At 37.5% G+C, this 22,062-nt stretch overlaps 6 protein-coding genes and 2 non-coding genes across 8 annotated transcripts; 3 read left to right on the top strand and 5 right to left on the bottom strand.

Annotated features, from left to right (window-relative positions):
• Window positions 1-735: 735 nt before the first annotated feature.
• LOC132793164 (uncharacterized) lies at window positions 736-2,556 on the bottom strand. The gene has a single exon (XM_060802858.1). The coding sequence runs from the start codon at window positions 2,554-2,556 to the stop codon at window positions 736-738; it is 1,821 nt and encodes a 606-aa protein (XP_060658841.1).
• Window positions 2,557-3,316: 760 nt separating this feature from the next.
• LOC132791816 (uncharacterized) lies at window positions 3,317-4,649 on the bottom strand. Its single transcript, XM_060800898.1, is given in 1 exon segment — window positions 3,317-4,649. A coding segment is annotated over 1 exon segment (1,230 nt). The 5' UTR covers window positions 4,648-4,649; the 3' UTR covers window positions 3,317-3,417.
• Window positions 4,650-6,385: 1,736 nt separating this feature from the next.
• Window positions 6,386-7,758, bottom strand: LOC132793168 (uncharacterized; the record flags this gene model as incomplete). The annotated part of the gene is given in 2 exon segments (XM_060802860.1): window positions 6,386-6,504; window positions 6,507-7,758. Coding segments are annotated over 2 exon segments (1,371 nt in total), but the record flags the coding sequence as incomplete, so codon positions are not given.
• A 620-nt stretch (window positions 7,759-8,378) lies between these two features.
• Window positions 8,379-9,641, bottom strand: LOC132792388 (uncharacterized). Its single transcript, XM_060801734.1, has one exon. The coding sequence runs from the start codon at window positions 9,635-9,637 to the stop codon at window positions 8,408-8,410; it is 1,230 nt and encodes a 409-aa protein (XP_060657717.1). The 5' UTR covers window positions 9,638-9,641; the 3' UTR covers window positions 8,379-8,407.
• Window positions 9,642-14,560: 4,919 nt separating this feature from the next.
• Trnah-gug (transfer RNA histidin (anticodon GUG)) lies at window positions 14,561-14,632 on the top strand. The gene has a single exon. It is a non-coding gene; the product is annotated as a tRNA-His (tRNA).
• Window positions 14,633-15,730: 1,098 nt separating this feature from the next.
• Trnah-gug (transfer RNA histidin (anticodon GUG)) lies at window positions 15,731-15,802 on the top strand. The gene has a single exon. It is a non-coding gene; the product is annotated as a tRNA-His (tRNA).
• Window positions 15,803-16,322: 520 nt separating this feature from the next.
• On the top strand, window positions 16,323-18,107 carry LOC132793186 (uncharacterized). The gene has a single exon (XM_060802887.1). The coding sequence runs from the start codon at window positions 16,323-16,325 to the stop codon at window positions 18,105-18,107; it is 1,785 nt and encodes a 594-aa protein (XP_060658870.1).
• Window positions 18,108-20,825: 2,718 nt separating this feature from the next.
• LOC132792150 (thioredoxin-related transmembrane protein 2 homolog) lies at window positions 20,826-21,944 on the bottom strand. The gene has a single exon (XM_060801400.1). The coding sequence runs from the start codon at window positions 21,818-21,820 to the stop codon at window positions 20,996-20,998; it is 825 nt and encodes a 274-aa protein (XP_060657383.1). The 5' UTR covers window positions 21,821-21,944; the 3' UTR covers window positions 20,826-20,995.
• Between the last annotated feature and the right edge of the window lie 118 nt (window positions 21,945-22,062).

The raw sequence follows: 22,062 nt of genomic DNA on the forward strand, positions 1-22,062 counted from the left end.
ACTTGTAGTAGAAATGTTCAAAACAGAACTTTTGCTCATCTTCGACTTTGTATTGAAATATTTCAAAATGTGCCAAGAGTAAATGGAAAAATCGCTTATATTAGTTAAATTTAATATTTTCCCTATAAAAAAAATTAAAAATCAAATTAATTTATAACCTATCGTAGATTTACTAGCGCAAATAGTATTTTTGAAATATAATAATTTGGTATATTTAAAAATGAATACATAAATCAAATATTCAATTCACAGTCGAACACACTCAACTGTTGATTTTAATTTATTATTTTCTTATAGTATGCAAACGTATTTATTTAAGCCAAATATGCTCTATTATTATCCACAATGTTTCGATATTTTACAGGCAGAGTCATAATGCCCTTGGTGAAGAACGATTATGATTTCTGGTTAAATAAATATGTTATTTAAGTAGAGGTGCGACCAGAGCTCGTTGTGTATTTATTTCAAGTGCATGTTATTTTATATCGAACAATTCCCTTAAAACGTAAACAACGATTTGTCGATTTGCTTTTTATATAGCATTAAATAAATGGAAAATATTGCTAATTAAGTATTGAGTATAACATCTGCGTCCTAACCACATTATCAATTAATACATAAATTAAAAAAAAAGTTCTCCTTTAAAGTTTGGTTTTTATCGCTTACGTCATTTACGCAAAAAGGTCTATTTCATATTTATTGCTCTTTACTAAAGTGTCACCAGTTCACAATAATTTAAATATTTAAATTGCCACTGACTGAGCATAAAATACGCGCCCAACTTAGCTCAAGGCAGAAGATTATAATCGCAATTGCAGCCATGGTCAAAAGGAAAATAAATGCAATCGCAAGATGTTGCAGTCCCGCCGAGGTGTACTCCTTGTTCTCCTGCAAGCGCTGCACAATTCCCGCCCGCAATGCAGATTCAAAACTGATTCTGGCATAATAATTATGCAGCCCAGAGGAGTGCACGCGAAATGTGTAGTACTCGAGGTCCCGCCACAGGGATGAGTCCATCTGCATGGGATAGGCAAGGTGGAAGGAACCAAAGCAAATGTCGCTAAACTTGAAATGAGGCTGCTTCAAGTGCCGCTGCTGTTCATTCAAAAACTGCCAAGTATCCTCGGTCACAAAGTAAGCATACGAGCTGTTGAAAGCCATCTGATGCTGAGCATAAACTCCGCTGTCCACAGGTCGTAGAAGTTTGCGAAACTCCGTCGGAAGATCAGACTGCATTTCCAAAAGGAACTCCAATTCATAGTCGATGATCATAACTGGCAGTTGCGCCTCCACCAGATCATCCATTGTGTTGAGCTGAGCGTGAAACAGATTCACAGTCAGAATGCTGCCGAGTGTCGAAGTGTAGTACGCAGACAAGAAGAAGCCATGGAAAAAGACGGTGACTAAAAGCAGAATTCGCAGTATTGATGGCTGCATCAACTGCCGACCTGTTGCTATATTGATTATGTAGCAGAAAGAGTTGAGCAAGGCGGCAATGAAGGATTCTGCAGCACTGTCCGAGGACAGCCAAATCCAGAGCAGCTCCAGCGACAGCAGAGCCACAAAAGCGCCAACCACGAAGAACCACACAACGCCAGAGAAGGGCTGCACAGCATACAAATAAGTGGAGACCTTGTTGTACAACGGCACCATCAAACACCAGCGCACCACGAGCAGAGGATAGCTCTTCTCCAGCTCATCATCGGACCTGAAGAGCGCGTAGGCATGGGCGGAGAACTCAATGCGACGTTGACTCACCAGCTCCAGGGTTAGCTTCATATTAACCACCTGACCGCCAAGTGCATCCTTGGGTAGTTCCAGCTTAGTGAAGCTTCCATTGAGATGCTGAACAAATGTTTCTATGATGCGATAGGTGCTGCCCTCATAGTGTCCGCCCACCTCAAATAAATGTGGGGCGTCCTCACGCAATGGCGTCGCAAAACTGAAACCTTTCACATCCATTTGAGCGTTAACCATTTCCCTGCGTTTACGTTCGAAATACCTTTTGACATCTGTGCGATTCTCAATTTGCTTTGCGGGATATCTTGCGGTGCCAAAGAGCTGATTACTTCCATCCATCGATTCGAAATACAGCAGCGAATTTTCAAACTGATACTCGCCCAGAAAGCGACACATCTCATAGACAGGCTCTATGTCGCCAATCTTATCCATCATCATAAATACACTGAAGTAATAGTGCCTGGCCAGCAGCACTTTGTTGACCACCTTCATAATTGGATCTTCGACTCCGGTGGTGAACACAATGCTCATGTGATTACGCTTGGCAGAGGATCGAATCATTCGCATCTCTGAGTTGTTGTAGACGACAATCTGAGTAATGCCATAGGAATCTGCCATTATGCGAATGAACCGGTCCATTTGCTCCGTGTGCTCTGTGCGAAGCTCTTGGCTGATAAACCACACAATTTCCTGAAACTGAATCATCTTTTGGAACGGCATCAACAGTCCTGTAATGTACCTTAAATTCCAACCATTGACCAACAGTTGAAATGCCATCAGCAAGAACACTCCCAGCAACCAATGCGACCAATACATGACCTTACTTCGATGCGTACACAGTGCGTATGCGTAATGGTTACGTTTTGTTAAGCATCTGAACCGATTAATTCGGTCAGTTAATTGCCACAGGCCTCTAGAGATTACAACTTACAAGCTGCCATAACACAGCAATTAATGCTCAGGAGCTTAACAACCATTTGTTGTTTTCCGAACATTTTGTGTCAATGAAAGTTTATTCTGTGGAAACGACAAATGTCAATCGAAACTACTTAAAAATAGTAATAATAATTAGGAGTCTCCAAGTAGATATAATTTAATAATGCAATTAAAAATTAAAAGTAAAGATTGAAGTTTGTCCATTATTCTAATTTATGTAGAGTATATTATAACAAATAATAATAATAATAATAATAATAATAATAATAATAATAATAATAATAATAATAATAATAATAATAATAATAATAATATATTGATAATAATAATCCTTATCCAATCTATAAAATGCAGTTATTCGAATAATAGTTATATATTGCAATTAGTAAAAGTTCAAAGTCAACTCTTAAAGAGGCTCTGAATAAGTCCCTCGAATAGTCGAACTATTGTTAACTAGACTTAAATATAAAGAATACCAACATTAATCAACAATTTTACCCTCGATTCTATTTACACTAATAATGGTTGATTGTAAGAATACCAATTCTATGATTTTATAATTTATAAATTGATTGATTATAAACATCTACTTCAAAACTTCGCAAGATCGTTTAATTAAAATTTAAAATAAGTGCAATAATAAGTTAATAAAAAGCTAAGGATAGATTTAACAAACTAATAATTATTAAAACTGAAATAATTTACAAAGAATAATTTGCATTTTGTTCTTTCTGTGCTGAATTATCGATTGTATCTGAGTTTTGTTGATGTACAACGCCACCACAAATACTCCAAAAGATAAACCACTATGCTAATGGGCAAACCCACCACTATCACAATCCAGGCAGTGCTAAAGAACTCCAGATTCAGTGGCTCCACAGGATACGTATCGAGAAAAACCTTGGCGTAATTGGCACGCACAGCGTAGATGAATGCCATTTCTTCCCAGTACTCCCAGAGACCCGCCTGCCTTACATACAATATGAAACGGTCAAGGGCAGCGGCAAAAGAAGCATCTTTTTGTAAGGGGAAAGCGTTGACGAATCCATTGAAACAGACCTGGGACATGTGGAAATAGGGCTGAATGAGCACCGCCTGCTGGCGATTGAAGAATTCCCACGTATCCTCGGTGACCACATAGGCAAATTGTCAAGGCGGTGCAGTCAATAGATCTTGATAATCCTGCCAAATAAGTGGTTTAAACTGCGGATTTAAGGACGAAACATCCAAGCCGGGCAGAGAACGCATCTCCTCCAAGAGAGTATCTGGAATGATAATCCGCAGTCGGGATTCTATTAAATCAGCCCAGGTGTTGATAGGCTTTACAAAGACTGGCTTCATATCGAACGACGTCATATGACTGATGTGATAATTGGAGAGTATAAATCCCTGAATGTAGAGCAGCGTATAGAAGACTATCCTCCGGTATGGCATATGATACATTCGCACCCGCATATTCATGTTGGGACTGTACATAAGGAGGGCCATGGCATGCAGCAGATTCCGCGTATAAGATCGGGCTATGGTCTCCTCCCAGTGCACATAGCGTAGCAGAAAGGCCACATAGAAGATGCTCAGAAAGAGAGATGTCCACACATATCGCCCCAGGGGCCAAACTATGTACATCCACTTGGATAACTCCGGTGCAAGCGGCACCATGACGCAATTCCTCAACATCTCGAACGGATAACTGTACTGCATAATGTTGCTGGCGTCATCCAGCAGTGTTCTGAATAGCACTCCATGCAACGACACATTGTACACACCCTCTGCAAAAAGTTCCTGCAGATCGCTCTTGTTGGGCACACTGTCGATGTGGTCCAGCTGCAGATCGTAGTGAAACACCTGGGCAAAGCTCTGTATGGACTCCGCATAGGGTCCACGGTAGTAGGACTTAGCTTTCCTCGAGTCATTGTAAATGAACGCGTATGGAATGTCCGTGCTGAAGGGCGAACGAAGAGGCTCCTCCATTGTATTGCCGTCGACTGTTGGCGGGACTCGAGTTGCATGCGTTATTTATAGGAGAACTCCAACAAGCTCCAACTTCAGTTGCAACTGCAAATTATCTGACTGCAAAAAAACGAATCAATCGTGACCCTGAACTGGCTAGACTGCACGGCGGCTCAAATCATGCAACCAGTTAGTTACCAATCAGGTGGTTACTGGTTACAGCTTGTCCAAGTCGCACAACATTACTGAATCAGAGAAAAGAAAACTAATAATATAATATAACTATTACACAAGTATTTTTAATATAAAGTTACTTAATTAATTAGTATATTGTAATATATATTCCATCTATTAAGTCATTTATTTTTATATTATATAAATTAAACAAGTTATATTATTAAACAAGATTTTAAATTGTTATGGTATTATTTATTTTTAAATCTTTCAACATTCACATATACTTATTTGTTTGATATAAACATATTTACTATAATTCAGAGATGTACATTTAAAAAACTAAATTAATATTTGTTATATATTAATTTTATACTACAATAAATAAAATATCTTTTATTTTAAATATATACATATATAATTCCTTTTAAATGAATTGAGAAAATCTGAATACATATATATAAAAAATAGTTATTTAATGCATTTTACTTTCTTATTTTACAAATGTGTATTAAATATATAAATATAACAAAATTTTATATTTTTAACGGATTTAATTCATTTTTATACCCGCTACCCATAGGGTAGAAGGGTATTATAACTTTGTGCCGACAGGAAATGTATGTAACAGGTAAAAGGAGGCATCTCCGACCCTATAAAGTATATATATTCTTGATCAGCGTCAACAGCCGAGACGATCTAGCCATGTCCGTCTGTCCGTCTGTGTGTCCGTCCGTCTGTCCGTATGAACACCTAGATCTCAGAGACTACGAGAGATAGAGCTATAATTTTTTTTCGACAGCATTTGTTATGTTTGCACGCAGATCAAGTTTATTTCAAATTTTTGCCACGCCCACTTCCGCAAATCAAAAAAATCGAATAACAAGCGTAATTTTAAAGCTAGAGTTGCGAATTTTGGTATATATAATAATAACTAAAGTAGTTATGATTCCTCAAAATTTGGTTGCGATCAGATAAAAATTGTCGAAGTTATTAAAGAAATACTTTTGTATGGGCAAAAACGCCTACGTACAAGGGGTCTTAGTTACTTTGGCTGACAATCTGGTATATTGAGCCGTCTATGGTATATTTTGAATGCGGTACTTTATCGATATACCACATATACCATTCGGTATATTTTTAGTATTTTTGTAGTATATTTGGTATATTTTGAGAATAATACCGCAAAATATATTGCTTTTATTCAAAATGGGTAGCGGGTATCTCACTGTAGCTTTCTTACTTGTTTATTAATAATTATAGCAATTAAACAGTACATCTATTTATTATTTAATGTACGGATATTTGATATATGTAAGTTTATTGTTTATAGTAATAGTACACTTTGATAAACTTAAATATTACAGACTGATAATGCCGATAACTTCGTGCCTATCGACTTGCAAATGCCAAACGATACCGATAGGTTGTATCGACTAGCCTCCACCGCTGTAACATATGTATGTATATTTTATCAAAAACTTTTAAACCTGATTTTACCACTGTGCAACAATTAATAGAAACATTTTTTGCGCCCTTTGACCTCTGCAAAATACATTTTTGTGTGGATTACAGTTCTACCCACTTAATTTATATATAAGCTATGTACGTATGTTAGTTGCTGAATAGGAAAGGAGGGGGCAATAATAATTATGGCATAATAATTAGGCAGCCCAGAGGAGTGCACGCAAAATGTGCAGTAGTAGCTGAGTCCATCTGCATGGGATAGGTAAGGTGGAAGGAACCAAAGCAAATGTCGCTAAACTTGAAATGAGGCTGCTTCAAGTGCCGCTGCTGTTCATTCAAAAACTGCCAAGTATCCTCGGTCACAAAGTAAGCATACGAGCTGTTGAAAGCCATCTGATGCTGAGCATAAACTCCGCTGTCCACAGGTCGTAGAAGTTTGCGAAACTCCGTCGGAAGATCAGACTGCATTTCCAAAAGGAACTCCAATTCATAGTCGATGATCATAACTGGCAGTTGCGCCTCCACCAGATCATCCATTGTGTTGAGCTGAGCGTGAAACAGATTCACAGTCAGAATGCTGCCGAGTGTCGAAGTGTAGTACGCAGACAAGAAGAAGCCATGGAAAAAGACGGTGACTAAAAGCAGAATTCGCAGTATTGATGGCTGCATCAACTGCCGACCTGTTGCTATATTGATTATGTAGCAGAAAGAGTTGAGCAAGGCGGCAATGAAGGATTCTGCAGCACTGTCCGAGGACAGCCAAATCCAGAGCAGCTCCAGCGACAGCAGAGCCACAAAAGCGCCAACCACGAAGAACCACACAACGCCAGAGAAGGGCTGCACAGCATACAAATAAGTGGAGACCTTGTTGTACAACGGCACCATCAAACACCAGCGCACCACGAGCAGAGGATAGCTCTTCTCCAGCTCATCATCGGACCTGAAGAGCGCGTAGGCATGGGCGGAGAACTCAATGCGACGTTGACGCACCAGCTCCAGGGTTAGCTTCATATTAACCACCTGACCGCCAAGTGCATCCTTGGGTAGTTCCAGCTTAGTGAAGCTTCCATTGAGATGCTGAACAAATGTTTCTATGATGCGATAGGTGCTGCCCTCATAGTGTCCGCCAACCTCGAATAAATGTGGGGCGTCCTCTCGCAATGGTGTCGCAAAACTGAAACCTTTCACATCCATTTGAGCGTAAACCATTTCCCTGCGTTTACATTGGAAATACCTTGTGAGATCTGTGCGATTCTCAATTTGCTTTGCGGGATATCTTGCGGTGCCAAAGAGCTGATTACTTCCATCCATCGATTCGAAATACAGCAGCGAATTCTCAAACTGATACTCGCCTAGAAAGCGACACATCTCATAGACAGGCTCCATGTCTCCAATCTTATCCATCATCATAAATACACTGAAGTAATAGTGCCTGGCCAGCAGCACTTTGTTGACCACCTTCATAATTGGATCTTCGACTCCGGTGGTGAATAATAATAATAATAATTAGTAGTCTTCAATTAGATATTTTTAATAAATGTATAAGATAATTAATTAATATAAGAATAAGTTAGTTAGGTAGTTTCGGTTGAGATTTTTATACCCGCTACCCATAGGGTAAAAGGGTGTTATAACATTGTGCCGGCAGGAAATGTATGTAACAGGTAGAAGGAGACATCTACGACTCTCTGTCCGTATGAACACCTAGATCTCATAGACTATAAGAGATAGAGCTTCGACAGCATTTGTTATGTAGTTATTCCCATTATAGTAATATATTGCAAATAGTAAAAGTTTAAAGTCAACTCTTAAACTGGCTTTAAATAAGTCTATCGAATTGTCGTATTATTATTTACTACATTTAAATATAAAGAATATCAACATTAATCAACTATTTTACACTCCATTGTATTTACACTTGTTTTTATATAATAGTTGATTGTAAGAATACCAATTCTATAATTTTATAATTTATAAATTAATACATACATTGATTTATTATAAACACTAACTTCAATATAACAATAATAAGTTAATAAAAAGCTAATGATAGACTTAACAAACTGGTAATTATTAAAATTTAAATAATTTACAATGAATAATAACTCCATTGTTTGCATGAAGCTCATTCTGTGCTGAATTATTGATTGTATCTGAGTTTTGTTGATGAACAACGCCACCACAAATACTCCAGAAGATAAACCACTAGGCTAATGGGCAGACCCACCACAATCACAATCCAGGCAGTGCTAAAGAACTCCAGATTCAGTGGCTCCACAGGATACGTATCGAGAAAAACCTTGGCGTAATTGGCACGCACAGCGTAGATGAATGCCATGTCTTCCCAGTAGCCCCAGAGACCCGCCTGCCTTACATACAACATGAAGCGGTCAAGGGCATCGGCAAATGGAGCATCTTTTTGCAAAGGATAAGCGTTGAAGAGTCCATTGAAACAGACCTGGGACATGTGGAAATAGGGCTGAATGAGCACCGCTTGCTGTCTATTGAAGAAATCCCATGCATCCTGGGTTACCACATAGGCAAATTGTCGAGGCGGTGCAGTTAATAGATTTTGATAATCCTGCCAAATAAGTGGTTTAAACTGCGGATTTAAGGACGAAACATCCAAGCCGGGTAGAGAGCGTATCTCCTCCAAGAGAGTATCTGGAATAATAATGCGCACTCGGGATTCTATTAAATCAGCCCAGGTGTTGATAGGCTTTACAAACACTGGTTTCATATCGAACGACGTCATATGACTGATGTGATAATTGGAGAGTATAAATCCCTGAATGTAGAGCAGCGTATAGAAGACCAGGGTCCGCAATGGCACATGAATCATTCGCAACTGCATATTCATGTTGGGACTGTACATAAGGAGCGCCATGGCGTGCAGCAGATTCCGCGTATAAGATCGGGCTATGGTCTCCTCCCAGTGCACATAGCGCAGCAGAAAGGCCACATAGAAGATGCTCAGAAAGAGAGATGTCCACACATATCGCCCAAGGGGCCAAACCATGTACATCCACTTGGGCAACTCCGGTGCAAGCGGCACCATGACGCAATTCCTCATCACCTCGAGCGGATAACTGTACTGCGTGATATTCCTGGGATCATCCAGCAGTGTTCTGATTAGCACTCCATGCACCGACATATTGTATACGCCTTCTGCAATCAGTTCCTGCAGATCCCTCTTGTTGGGCAAACTGTCGATGTGGTCCATCTGCAGAGCGTAGTGAAACACCTGGGCAAAACTCTGTATGGACTCCGCATAGGGTCCACGGTAGTAGGACTTTGCCTTCCTCGAGTCATTGTATATAAACGCGTGTGGAATGTCCGTGCTGAAGGGCGAACGAATAGGCTCCTCCATTGTATTGCCGTCGACTGTTGGCAGGACTCGTTTTGAATGCGTTATTTATAGGAGAACTCCAACAAAGCTCTAATACCAACTCCATTTGCAAATGCAAACAAGTAAGAAAGCTACAGTCGAGTGTACTCGACTGTGAGATACCCGTTACCCATTTTGAATAAAAGAAATATATTTTGCGGTATTTTTCTCAAAATATACCAAATATGCTGCGAAAATACTAAAAATATACCGAATGGTATATTTGGTATATCGATATAGTACCGCATTCAAAATATACCATAGACGGCACAATATACCAGATTGTCAGCCAAAGCAACTAAGACCCCTAGTAAGTAGGCGTTTTTGCCAATACAAAAGTATTTCTTTAATAACTTCGACAATTTTTATCTGATCGCAACCAAATTTTCAGGAATCATAACTACTATAGTAATTATTGTATATACCAAATAACTCTAGCTTTAAAATTACGCTTGTTATTAAATTTTTTTGATTTGCGGCGGCGAAAGTAGGCGTGGCAAAAATTTGAAGCAAACTTGATCTGCGTGCAAATATAACAAATGCTGTCGAAGCTCTATCTCTTATAGTCTCTGAGATCTAGGTGTTCATACGGACGGACGGACAGACACACAGACGGACAGACGGACATGGCCAGATCGTCTCGGCTGTTGACGCTGATCAAGAATATATATACTTTATAGGGTCGGAGATGCCTCCTTCTACCTGTTACATACGTTTCCTGCCGGCACAAAGTTATAATACCCTTCTACCCTATGGGTAGCGTATAATTATCAGACTGCAAAAAAACCGAATAAAACAAATTCAACGAATCAATCGTGACCCTGAACTGGCTAGACTGCACGGCGGCTCAAATCATGCAACCAGTTAGTTGCCAATCAGGTGGTTACTGGTTACAGCTTGTTCAAGTCGCACAATATTACTGAATCAGAGGAAAAAAAATACGAATTATATTTATATATATTACATCTATTAAAACACGATTTATTTGTAAAAGATATTTTCTTTCATTTAACATAATAGAGAGTTATTTTTTTTAATAGAATGTTTTATAATATAAAGAAATTTAATTAATTAGTATATTATTATACATAGTCTATCTATTAAGTCATTTATTTATCTATATTATATTTTGGTATTGTGTAGAAATACTAATTATAATTTAGAGAAATATAAAATATTTATATTCTTCATACATGTTAATAAGATTATTCTTAAAAATAGATGTCAAATATAATATATTATTATTTACATTTAAAATAGTATTGGGATATTACTAAATCAGAGAAGAGTACACGCATTATATTTGTATCTATTGATTCTATAAAAATTCTTACTTAAAATAAATTCAATTTAATTATAAAAACTCGTATACCAATGTTAAGCGCAATTAAGATTTATAAAATATTAAATATATGGCACATATGTATATTAAATGAGTTTTTTAATTATTATGGTATTATTCATTATTAAATGCATGCAAACATATTAACTATAATTCAGAGAAGTAATTTTAAATAAAAATTAAATATTTTCTATACATATGTACATTTAATTATTTTTCAATTAATTAATCACTTTATCTGAATTACAATAAAAATATTTTTTAATACTTCGTTATTTTACAACTATATATATTGTAGAAATAAATATAATACTTTTATATATTTTACCAATTTAATATGAAATAATTCAGTAATAATTTTATTATGCAATATTGAACAATACAGTATGCACACATAAAGTTCATTATTTAATATATGGATATTTGATATTAATAGTAATAGTACAGTTTGATAAACTTAAATAATACTATTTCCTGCTGACGACTTATTTCATTACTATTTACGACTCCTGTTGCTACTGGTCTACTTTTAATGACTTCTGTTCAACTTCTTACGACTGAGGATCTGCTTTCAACAACCGATGCTCTAAAAAGACAACTGATGATACCGATAGCTTCGTGCCTATCGACTTGCGAATGCAAATTGATACCGATAACGTGAATCGACTAGCCGCCACCGCTAGCTATTACATAAAATAGTTATTGAATACATCTTATTACTTCCTTATTTTACAAATATATATTAAATAAAGAAACATAATACTTTTATATTTATATTTGACTCTTACGTTTAAACCTGTTTTTACCACTGTGCAAAAATTAATAGAAACATTTTTATTGCTGCCCTTTGACCTCTGCAAAATACATTTATGTGTGGATTACAGATCTGTCCACTTAATTTATATATAAGCTATGTACGTATGTTAGTTGCTGAACAGGAAAGGAAGGGGCAAGGCACGTGTGCTTTTTTCAGCAGCAATTTTTTTTTTACAGTTATCAAAAATTAATTTGTAAATACGGGTTGGAATTTATTTTATAGTCATACGGTCAATACATGTAAATAGCCCAACTGTTTTGCGCAATTATTGGAGCGTGAATGCTCACACATACACACACACACACACACATACACATGAGTATACTCACTCACACAAAGAAGGCCTCGCGCTTTTTTCATATTTCAAAAGCAGGCCACAAAAATTACAAAAAAAAACTCGCGCTGCACGAAATTTTACGGACTGTTGTCTCCCTTGGAGGAGTCCGGAGTGCGAGTCGGTATGTGTTCGTAAATTTTCAGTTTACATGTAAACACTTTACAGTTTTTTACGGGTTTGCAGCACGTAACGCCAAAGTGGTGTTGAAAAAACGAATGCCAAGCCCACTTTGATCCCTTTGACCCCCGCCGAAAGCATCGTCGACTGCATTCCCACTCTGGCATAAGCATTTGTAAATGGCGCACGGTAAAAACAACAAAAAAATGCCATTGAAATAATATTATACTTATGGGTAATTACAAAATCATTAAATGTGCAAAACGTACACAAGCCAACAAAAATTTCAAAGTACATTTGTACAGTTTAACGACGAAGGAAACATATTTACATTGAACATTATATTCCTCAAATTTAAGAGTCCTACTTTTGTTCCCCTGTGTTGTTTTGAATAGCCAGATTGTTCAAGTAATTTCGTTTCGCATTTAAGTTGACGTCAATTCAAACTTTGATTAGTGGCCTAAAAGCTTTGGCTTTCTATTGATTTATTTAAATACCAAATTAAATAAATTCAAAATATAAGGTTGGAATTTACAGTATATTTTAGATATATATACAAATTTACGTAAGTTTCAGATCCCATCCCCAATAAATTAGTCTCTTCAAGCTTATTGTGCTGATAACACCAAATGTTCTATTAACTTATCAGCCCAAAACCAAAAAAAAAACAATTCCGATAAGCGTGCATCATTTGAAACAGCTCTTTCGAATACCCATAAATTTATTCACTTTGTTGATACAAATGAAATGCTCAACTGGGAACAAAATATATAACTCATCAAATTGCCCCAGGGGAGGTATAAACCAGCGGAAACAACTCAGCACCTCATTAAAGGTACGTGAGTCCAGTTAATTTCCATACCTTTACCATTTATAGAAGGGAGGTATATTGGGTTCCAATTATCCCTCTGCTCTAAATCAAGTACAACAATCTTAACTCGCAATTATTAGATTGCATTTAATGTTTGTCGAAATCAAAAGCTCGTTATGATGTCATTATATTTGTAGGCCATGTTCGGGTATACTATAGTCGGAAACTTGGTCTTTGTCTGATTAACAAAGCTCAAATTAACATGCAATGATCAAAAGGAACGAATTTAAATCATAAAATGGTTAACACAAAGGAAATGTTTTTATTTCTTTTGGCATTTAAATAAATTAAAACACCTTTTGCCCTAAGGGAGTTCAAAAGTTGTTGTGTGTTTGTTGTGTGTTTTCGTTTATTTCAATTAGGATATGAAATAAATAATTTTTATTATTTCATTCTTTTGACAATTCCATTTTTTAGAGGTTTATTTCGTAAAAAAGTTTAATTGGCAAACCATAAGTTGAAAATCAAATAAAATAATACATTGGGTTGTTAAAATGATAATTAAATATGAGAGAATTTTTCCTAGAACAAAAGCTTTAAATTGAGAAACAAAAATTGTCTCTAATCTACATAGATGATGCATAAAATATAAATACATACATAGATGTAACAGCATTTTTCTATGCTAACCAACTATAATTTTAAATGAAATTCTGATCAAACTCAGTTGTTGTAATAATAATACATGTGAAAATATAATATTGAAAGTTTTAGTTGAATTTCAATTGTTTGTTTTCACAGAAAACTCTCCTCTAGTACTTCAACTTTTATTATTTGTTCTAAGAGCTGGTAGAAACCCAACAGCTTTAAATAGAAACTGGAGTATTCAAACATCTGAATAAAGTCGTAAATTTATTCAAAATTGTATTTCATTTAATATATTATTTATATTCATATAACCCAGCATGCAGCCCTCATTCCATAGTCCAGTTCTATATCAGCTCCCCCTCAGTGTGGAGTTGCACAGAACCCAGCCACAAAATGCTGCTGATAGCAAAATGAATTGAAATGCCAAGTCAAGAACCATGCCCGCCCTTCCCCTCTCCATACACTCTTCTCCGCCCATTTGCCCCCTGCAAGTGCTTGGCATTTAAATTCATTCATAAACCAAAATCTTGTTTATTGGTTGTCAGTCGGTCGGACTTTTGGACGCTGGTCGTTTGCTTGGGACTCTTGTCTTTTGCCTTCGTTTCTTTCAGTTGCCTTTCACCGCTGATTTTTATGTATTTGTTATTGTTGCTCTGCTGCTGCTATTACGAGTCTATCTTGATGTTATTGTTGCCGTTATGGGGCGTACTTGCTCCATAAACAAGTTGTTATAGAGCAAGCAATGCGCTTGCAGCAGTAACAACGCTCACTGAAGCGTTGATAACACAATTTGTATTCGCTATTTGGCTGCCGCCTTTCAAGAGTCTTCAATAGCCGTGATCGTCTAGTGGTTAGGACCCCACGTTGTGGCCGTGGTAACCCAGGTTCGAATCCTGGTCACGGCAATGCTGCAATACGCATTGTCACGGAGAAGATTCACTTTTTTAAAATTTTTTACGCTATTATTAAGGAAATTCTACTTAAAAATCGTTATAAAAAGCAAGGAAAATGAATTGTGTTTTACTGGCATAACCCGAAAAGTCGAATGCATCTACACGTAGAACTTCAATTGGTTAACTCAAATTTACTTTGCGGAAATTAACATATTTTTTTGGGTTATTACAATATATTTAAATAAAAAATGATCAATAATTCAAATAATTAAAAAATATTATAAATGTAAAAATTCTGTATCAATATAATCTACTAACATTAGTTTCACAAAAATGTAAATACCAATTTATTTATTATTATTATTGTCATGGAGGCAACTTTCTTGTTTTTAAATTTACTTCCGTCAAATTTTAACTAATTCTCTTAAAACCTCACCATAAATAATTGTATAAAAACCTTTTAAGAAATTGTACTGTCACAAAACTCGAATGTTATATACGTATAGTTTTTCAATTCTTTAAACTTTAATATTTTAACAAATTTATAAAACAAATAATTATTTTTGTGATGGAGCTTTTCCATTGTTTTAATTTATCCGCCTTAATGAATTCAATTTTACGTTAATTTTTTTATGAATTATAAATTTATTAAGCTATTAAAATAGTCTTAAAAAAAAATACTGATAAATAAATTGATCCAATTTGATCAGCATAAACTTCTGTTTATGTTTAAACTCTTTTGTAGAGTTTCTGTAGTTTCTTTAATATTAATATTTTATGTAGTTGACATTATTTTTAAATTGAACAAATTAAAATAATAAGAACTTATAAATAAATAAAACTCTATAGTGTATTACAATCTAATCAGGGTATTTTTGATAGCTAAATGCAATTACTCTACTTTCATAGAGTATCGTTGAGTCGTACATGTTTATTACCTGGAACTAATTGTTACGATTGCCTTTCTCTTTGCTACATATAGTTCAACTTTATGATCTATAAGAAAGTTGACTAAGCAAGAAATCGAAACAATTAAATCAGAGCTTGCTCAAGCATTGCATTTTCGTTTATATTCGCTATTAAATCAAGTCATTTCAAGCGTTCTCAATAGCCGTGATCGTCTAGTGGTTAGGACCCCACGTTGTGGCCGTGGTAACCCAGGTTCGAATCCTGGTCACGGCAATGCTGCAATATGCATTGTCACGGAGAGGATATTTTTTTATTTAATAGTATTAGAATTTAAATATTTCCAAATGTTCCTCAAATTGAACAAATGTATAAAAGTTGTTTTTAAAACTTTTCAAAATTAAATCTATAAATAAATCTGCTGTTATTTAAAAATAACATACAATTATTTTAGTGATGGCATTTGCCGATTTTACCTTTAAGCAAAGTATATGTATAAGTATATAATACGCACAAATTATTAATATTAATTGTCGCTGTTCAACCAAAAGTTACTATAACAAAATTCGTTGAAGCACCACTTAAATAAAATGCACATAATTACGCCAATGCTGGCAGTAGTTATATGTGCCACAATTTGTGGCACGTTATTGTCCAGTATCCATTTGCTGGCAATTTGTTATCTGTAGCAGCGATAAGACCAATCAGCAGTCGATTAAATTGAATTAAATCCATTACGCAAGCTACGTATAAAGAGGACTCCAATGAGTGTTATGGACACAGTGAACCTTCGATCATGCCGCTTGCAACGCGGTTGCTCCTGCTGCTGCCTGTACTAGGCACATGTCAAACTAATCTCGAAGACCTGAGGTTTCTGCAGAATGTAGTCCAGCAAGTTGCCGATGAAGAACGCTGGACAAATACGCCGTTGTTCATGAGTCATCCCCAACGATTGGAGGATTTGAATCCCTTCATCGAATGGCTGCATACCAACTTAAGTGTGACCAGCTACGTTTTCGATTCAAATGGTATGCCAAATACTTATGATCCGCTAAGGAATCACATCAATAACGATGCCCTGAGCCTGCTCTTCTGCTACAGCAGCGATGAGATCATCTTCTGGCAGCTGGACCAACGCCTAAGGAAACTGCGAGCTAGTCGCCTCATTGTCTATCTGTCAAATCAGCGAGAGAAGTTAGCGCTGGGTAAACTGTTCGACAAACTATGGAGTCTGCAGTTCCTTCAGACGCTTATGCTGCACAAGCAGCGAATCTACAGCTACACACCGTACCCCAAAGTGCGCTACTTTGAGCTGAATCTAGCCGGGAAAGGACTGTTGTTTCCAGCACCGTCACGTAATCTAAATGGCTATGTGGTGTCCACTCCCGCTGAGAACGATTTACCGCGTGTGTTTCAGGTGCAAGATCAGCGAACAGGCAAACATCTCATACGCGGCTTTGGCTATCGCATCTTTGCCGAGTTTCTTCGTCGTCACAATGCCCAGCTGATCATCAGCAATGCTGGCCAGGATCTGGACGCTGGCAGCAGCGTGGACATGACACGCCTCCAGCAGCTGATTGGTGACAATCGCCTGGAGATCACAATGCATCCATATGTGGGCATCGATCGTGAACTCGGCATCCTCAGCTATCCCCTGACAATCGCTCAGAATTGCCTCATTATGCCAGTGCGCAACGAGATCCCTCGCTACATGTACCTGCTGCGTCCATTCCATTGGACCAGTTGGCTCCTGCTGCTAGCCGCCGTTGTCTACATCAGTGTGGCGCTGCACTGGCTCAGTCCCTCCCTGAGCGCCAGTCCAGGACGCTGTTTGCTCGAAGCTCTCAGCCAGCTGCTGTTCCTTAGTTCACCCAGCCGCATCTATGGACCTTCGGTGCGGTATTTTCTGGTCTCGCTGCAGCTATTTGTGCTGGGATTCATAGTGACCAACTGGTATTCGAATCAGTTGAGCAGCTCGCTGACTGCCACCTTGGTGGGTGAGCAGGTGGACACCTTTGAGCAACTTATTGCACAGCAACAACGCATATTAGTCAAGCACCATGAGATACCCATGCTGCTGCAGCAGGTGCCACCGCATCTGGAGGAGCAGGTGTCCAATTTGGTAGTTGGCGCCGAGGCTGGGGAGCAGGTGAGAGCATTGCTCAGCTTTAACACTAGCTACTCGTATCCGTTCACTGTCGAACGCTGGGAGTTCTTTGCGCTGCAGCAGCAATACGCCCACAAACCCATCTATCGCTACTCGACGGTCTGCCTGGGCGCTCCTGTCATCGGTTATCCCATGCGCAAGGATTCGCACCTAGAAAATCTGCTAAAGCACTTCATAATGTGGGTGCAGAGCACGGGGCTCTATCGGCACTGGACCGTCTCTGACTTCAATGATGCCCTCAGGGCAGGCTACATGCGTCTCATCGACAACTCGGACAACTTTAAGGCCCTGAATCTGGACACCTTCCGCCTTGCGTGGTACGTTCTACTTTGCGGTTGGCTGCTGGCCGCATTGGTTTTTGTTTGCGAGCACCGCAACGTCTTCAGCACCGTCTCAAGTCGCACCTGCCATTGACTTCAGGTTTAATTCAATTGTACGCAATTGACAGAAATACACTACAAGGCGACGACAGCTTTGCTCCCAAACCGAAGGATATTAAGATGCCGAAAGGAGGCTGCTGAATAGGTGGAAGGGGGAGGCGGATTGCGGGATGCGGGTGGCGGTTGGCATCAGCTGCTGTTGACATAAAAATGCAATAAAAAATGTCAGCAAAGCTAAAGGAATCTTGAGTAATCACATTTAAAAAAAAACAGTCGAATTTCAAATGCACTGCAAATAACCAAATTACATTATTTACAATTTATAATTCGCAAAGAATACAAAATGTCATTAAACAAAATTAATGTAAATTCATATAATCAGCAATTGAATTGTAGATATTGCAAAATATATGTATGTTGCATTCAGTACAACATTCATTTGGTTTTAAATTAAGAGTTTCGTATTTGAATTACTTTATTCTAAATTTAACATAAAACGTAAAATCTTAATTCTATTAAGAATAGCTATAATAATATACCATATATTGTGAGATCTTAAGACGGTGTTAATGACTTTAAGAATATACTACACATCATCATTACTTATATGTAGTTTGAAAATAATAAAAATAATATTTCAGTTTATATTCCTAAGGCTCTAATTTAAATAATAATGAAATATGTACTTTTTAAATTTTATTTCAACTGCTGCTCAAACTTAAAACTATTTCAAAATATCTTCAAGCAAACTTAACTATTTAATTTAAAAAAAAAAATAGCTCATACATAACAATTAAAAAGTAAATAAAAACAATTTCAAACTGCACGCTCGTTTTAAACAAAAAAACTTTTATCAAAATGCGGACTCCAGTTCAGAGAGCAACGAAACGGAAACTAGCGAAACGACACATTAAGTGCAAAAGTGCTGATATTTATGTGAAAGAGAATAATAAAATTTAGTCATAACTGTTTTTGGGCAAGATGTTGCCATAAAGCAAATATGCTCGTAGTTCTCTAAAAGTATAGTAGAGCAAAATCGCTCAAAATCAATCCAATGTGACCAACGAACGCACTGAAAACGAAGGTAGAAATGTCGTCAACAATACGTTCTGCAGTTATGTATGTTACTTGCTGCGTTGTTTGTTGTTTTTGCTGTTGTCAAGGAGCTGCTTATTGGATTTTCGATGTGAGAAGCTGTTGACAATATCGCGTGTGACGTCCAGTGGGAGGAGGTGCGGATGGGGAACGAGGTGGCTGTCGGCCAAGATGAATTCCAGCTTCAATCAAGCGAACACTCGTCATGGATTTTAATTGCATGTACGCAGACGACCGCAGAGCAGAGCGGCCTAATTTGAAATCTTACACGATTTCTTTGTCCACTTACATTGTACATACAACAGCATTGCTACATACATATACATATTTTCAGCAAATAAAAAGCCACGCCACATGTGAGACAATCATATTATGCAATACAATACAATATAATGGCCATTTCCATGCCGTTTCATTGAATATAAAATAAGAATACAAATAATAACCACAAAAGCGATGCTCTGTCTGTTTGCCTTTGTCTCTTACTCCCCCTCGAGCCACCCCCTGCACCTGTATGTGTGTACACATGTATGTGCGTTTGTTTGTAAATATGCATATTGAATGGATGAAAAGGATTTGCGTTTATTTCGTATTTCGTATTTCGTCTGGCCGTTTGGGCCTCATATACAACCATCATGCCAAACCTTGCCTTCACTCGGCTGGTTAAGCCATCGCACCGGAAACATTGTTGTACGGTTGTTCGATTTTCTTCCTTTTTTTTGCACAATTCTCATTGTTCGAGACAATGTTTGTTTAACGCATTCAGAGCAGCAGCGCGTCAATGCATGTTTTATAAGCACATTCCCCGACAGTCGCCTTTAGATGAGCTCTTGGCACAAAATATTACGCGTGTATTGTGATTTAAAAAAATCGTCTCGACTTGAAAATGCGGAAAACATTAAAATAAAATTCCATGCATTCAAAACGTTAGCGAGGACAACAACCAGCGCCAACTAAACAATGTTGCCTAACGTTCACTTAGTTGCATTAGCCAACACTACAAAGCGAAAACATATTTTTCAACAATAATAGTACAGTGAGTGCTCGTTTTTCGATTTCCTTTTGTTTTTTTCCTATTTTTTTGATGAAAATATGATGAATATTCGCATGATAGGTTTAAGATATGATCTTTGGTGTCTGTATTTGTTGAAAACCTTGAAAATAGCCAGCTTTTTGAAACGCCGCGCCTTATTATTCGCGTATAAAAAAAGTAAAGGCCATACAAAGTGTAACCAGCTGTTCTCAGACAACACGAGTAAAGTGACAGTTTTCTTGTAGTTCAAAGTCACATTTGCTTAATTTTTTCAATAATAAATAATTCATAATTAATAATTCATAATTAACATCATAAATTTCTGTTTGACCTATCATTTATTTCAACATTATTATACTTTGTTTATCTACCCCGGTAAAATTAACAATTAAGCGGTTTTACATTTGGTAGTCTATGAACAACTGTAGCGGGTAACTCATAGTCTGGAATTCTCGACTATATCTTTCTTACTTGTGCTCCATTAAATTTGGACGGAAATCGTTAGTTTAAATTCATTAGACACTAACGTAAAAGACGCAGACAACATTCAAGATGACTTTTACAATTTTTATTAATTTATGATGTTGTGGCTTGAAATTTAGCTAGCAATGAACAAACAATAAATTAGGTTAATGGCAACGCGTTACAATTTATATTTAGTTACATAGTTGCATGTAGAACGTGTCTTTGGTGCATTTGCTTTGTGCACTCTCACAAAATAAATAATAACAACTAAAAACTTAACAATTACGAATTGTTAAAATGAGATGTCGTTTGGTTAGAACATAGAGTAACTACTTTGACTTCTTCGATTCCACCGTCGTCGTCGCAGTGGCCGGCAAACGTTCCACAGCCTGCTTATAGAGTTGATTCAGTCCGAAGGTTGCACGCACATTGTCGCTGGAGAAGAAGAACTTCTGCAGCTTCCCCTTATTGTCGACACATGGACGTCGGTCCACCTCCTTGCCCTGCTGGAACAGTATAACCGTAGGCAGCTGGCGTGAGAAACTGCTGTCCGAAATGCGATACTTTTGTGCGACATCTGGGAAACGTCCGATATCGATTTTGCCAAACTTCAGTAGTTCCGTATTGTATTCCGCCGACAGCTCAGCGAAGATGGGTGCAAAGTTCACACAGCTGGGATTCCAAACAGTGTAAAAACAAATCAACCAACTGGTGCGCTTCTCTCTAGCCAGCTCCTCCTCAAAGACCTGAGCGTTGCGGAAGTAGGTGATGTGCTCAGGACCACGATACGATGGCTCCGGTAGCAGCATGCCCACGAGTACACAGATGAGTAGGAAACCTAGGCCATAACGAAAGTCGGCATATGACCAGAGTATCATGTTGGCCACTTTTGTGTAGAGGAAGGACGAAGTCAAGTAGTTGATCATAGTTACGCTGCCCGACTTGCGGGAACGTATCATGACCACAATCAGCAGAAAGAACAGTATCTCTACCTCACGACTGTCCATATCACAGACGTCATCTTGATCCGTTTGCTGGAAAATGCGCGTGCAAATCACTCTGGTCTTCTTGGCGAGCAGATACGAGACGGCCAGCAGTATGTTCACCCAATAGTAGGGCTTTGCCAGTGTACGTAGTTCCTTTTGCAACGACATGACGTTGTGTTCTCGCAACTAGGTCACCTTTTTAATTAACAACTTCCCGTGTTTTTCTTTTATTGTTAGCTAATTTTGGCGACGCCTGCTGATTGCTGACTGCTCGATAAATACTGAGCACTGAAGAAATATCGACTACAATTCAATATTTGTGAGAATGTCAAAAACATCGATTGTTTGTGACAAATATCGATGCTTTCTGTAGTCAAGTAATAATAATGCAAATTAATTTATTATTGAAT

This window comes from Drosophila nasuta, chromosome 3, assembly GCF_023558535.2.
Source record: "Drosophila nasuta strain 15112-1781.00 chromosome 3, ASM2355853v1, whole genome shotgun sequence".
Classification (NCBI taxonomy): domain Eukaryota; kingdom Metazoa; phylum Arthropoda; class Insecta; order Diptera; family Drosophilidae; genus Drosophila; species Drosophila nasuta.